Source organism: Verruconis gallopava, assembly GCF_000836295.1.
Source record: "Verruconis gallopava strain CBS 43764 unplaced genomic scaffold supercont1.224, whole genome shotgun sequence".
Classification (NCBI taxonomy): Eukaryota; Fungi; Ascomycota; class Dothideomycetes; order Venturiales; family Sympoventuriaceae; genus Verruconis; species Verruconis gallopava.
The window spans coordinates 1-1,849 of NW_015622360.1; the positions used below are offsets into that span (position 1 = coordinate 1).

General features: G+C 40.4%; 1 protein-coding gene across 1 annotated transcript; it reads left to right on the forward strand.

Annotated features, from left to right (window-relative positions):
• Position 1: 1 nt before the first annotated feature.
• On the forward strand, positions 2-1,490 carry PV09_09820 (uncharacterized protein; the record flags this gene model as incomplete). The annotated part of the gene is made up of 1 exon (XM_016363964.1): positions 2-1,490. A coding segment is annotated over one exon (491 nt), but the record flags the coding sequence as incomplete, so codon positions are not given.
• Between the last annotated feature and the right edge of the window lie 359 nt (positions 1,491-1,849).

The window sequence follows — 1,849 nt, forward strand, 5'->3', positions numbered from 1 at the left end:
AAAAGAATGATCTCTCAGACAAATCGAAAAAGGTCTGAGGGACCAGACCTTAAGGAGGGGGATAAAGTTTACCTTTGGCGACGAAACATTCGCACCAAGCGCCAAAATAGTAAACTTGATTTTCTTAAAATCGGACCATTTAAAGTCAAAAGGATCATAGGACCAGTAAATTATGAACTGCAACTACCTAAGAGCATAAAGATACACCCTATCTTTCATATGTCATTACTGGAGAAAGCGGATCCGGAGACTCCCCTCAATAAGGAAACCGAATTAGAAGACCCTACCGAGCAGGAATACGAGGTTGAGAAGATCCTAGACCACCAGGTCAGAAGACGTCAACACTTCTACCTCATAAAATGGAAAGGATACCCACAGGAAGAAAACACTTGGGAACCGTACAAAAACCTCAACTGTCCGTTTGAGTTATCACGATACCATCGTGAGAATCCGATGCACTCAAAACCTCTTGGTTTCCGACAGCCTGAGTGAAAACGGCGAGATTATCCGCTAGCTCTCGGAGCTCACCATCTGTCAGACCACCATTACGGGCTCTTTCTTCCTCTTCTTCTTGTTCAAGTTCTTCCATAAGACAGATTGCCTTTTCTTTCGCTCTTTTCTCGGCAAACTCTAAAAGTACTCGATTACGCGACAATCGGCTTTGTATCTCAGCAAGCTCGGCACTGACTTTCTCTAACCGTTTCAAATCTTCGTTTATTGCGGACTTGGTTTTCTCTCTCGTTTTGTCTAAGGACTCCCAAGATTGGCCAACACAAGGAATTCCTTTTCGGGTGCAGTTTGCACACCTAGCTCCTTTCGAGGAAGACATGACAACACAGGTATAACCGCTCTTGAAACAGTCGAAGCAAGCTTGGGTCGCGATATCCCCTAGGCCCTCGATCTCAGAAAAAAGTCGTTTGCGCCTTAGAGAGGGAATGGAGGCCATCTTTGAATAAGAAAAAGCGGGACTCCTATAACTATTTAAGCACTAGCCTAAGCTTGGGACAAGCTTAGTAAGGAGGGGAATGATGTTACAAGGTAACATGGTGATCACGTAAAGGGAGAGCGATCATGTTGATCATTCATGATCGAGGTGATCAGTCTGCATAAGCGAAAGGTTGTGATTCGCTCAGAAGGATTGAACGAATCAGGAATGCAGTTAGTGATCAGTCTGATCATTCATGATCAGAATGATCGCTGAGAATCAGGCAACAAGGACACTGGAACAAAGGTCTATATAAACATCCTGTCCCTACTGGCATTACACCTCTTTGTGATTCAACTGTCTAGTTTACCTAGTAGTTAGTTTGAATACATTCTCATACTCTTGAAGCTCAGACTATTCTAAGTCATAAACATAACTATCTTATTGTATTCCTTCCACAATAAGCTCTTGTTATACATTGTTCCTCTGCTCTAGGAAGCTAAACCCTTCCGAAGTGGCTTACATTAGTGAAGCTAGTCGGTATCAGGAAAGTATTCCTAACAACTCTATAGTTTACCAGATATAATTATATCAGATTAGGGAAGCATATTTATATTACTCTTTTAGAGATACCTATGCAAATACCTCTGTATTAATGCCCGCCTATTAACTATCTACTACCCTAAAACAGATGGCCAAACTAAATGTATAAATAGGGAAATAGAGTAGTATCTCTATAGCTTTATAAACTATATATAAGATAATTAGGATAACTAGTTACCTATAGCAGAATTTACTACTAATAATAGCTAAAATAAGATAATAGGAATAATACTATTCCTGGTAAATACTGGCCAGCACCTATAAATAGGTTTTGAGCCACCCTTTAATAGCCTATAGTCTCTAATAGTTAGTAATATTAAC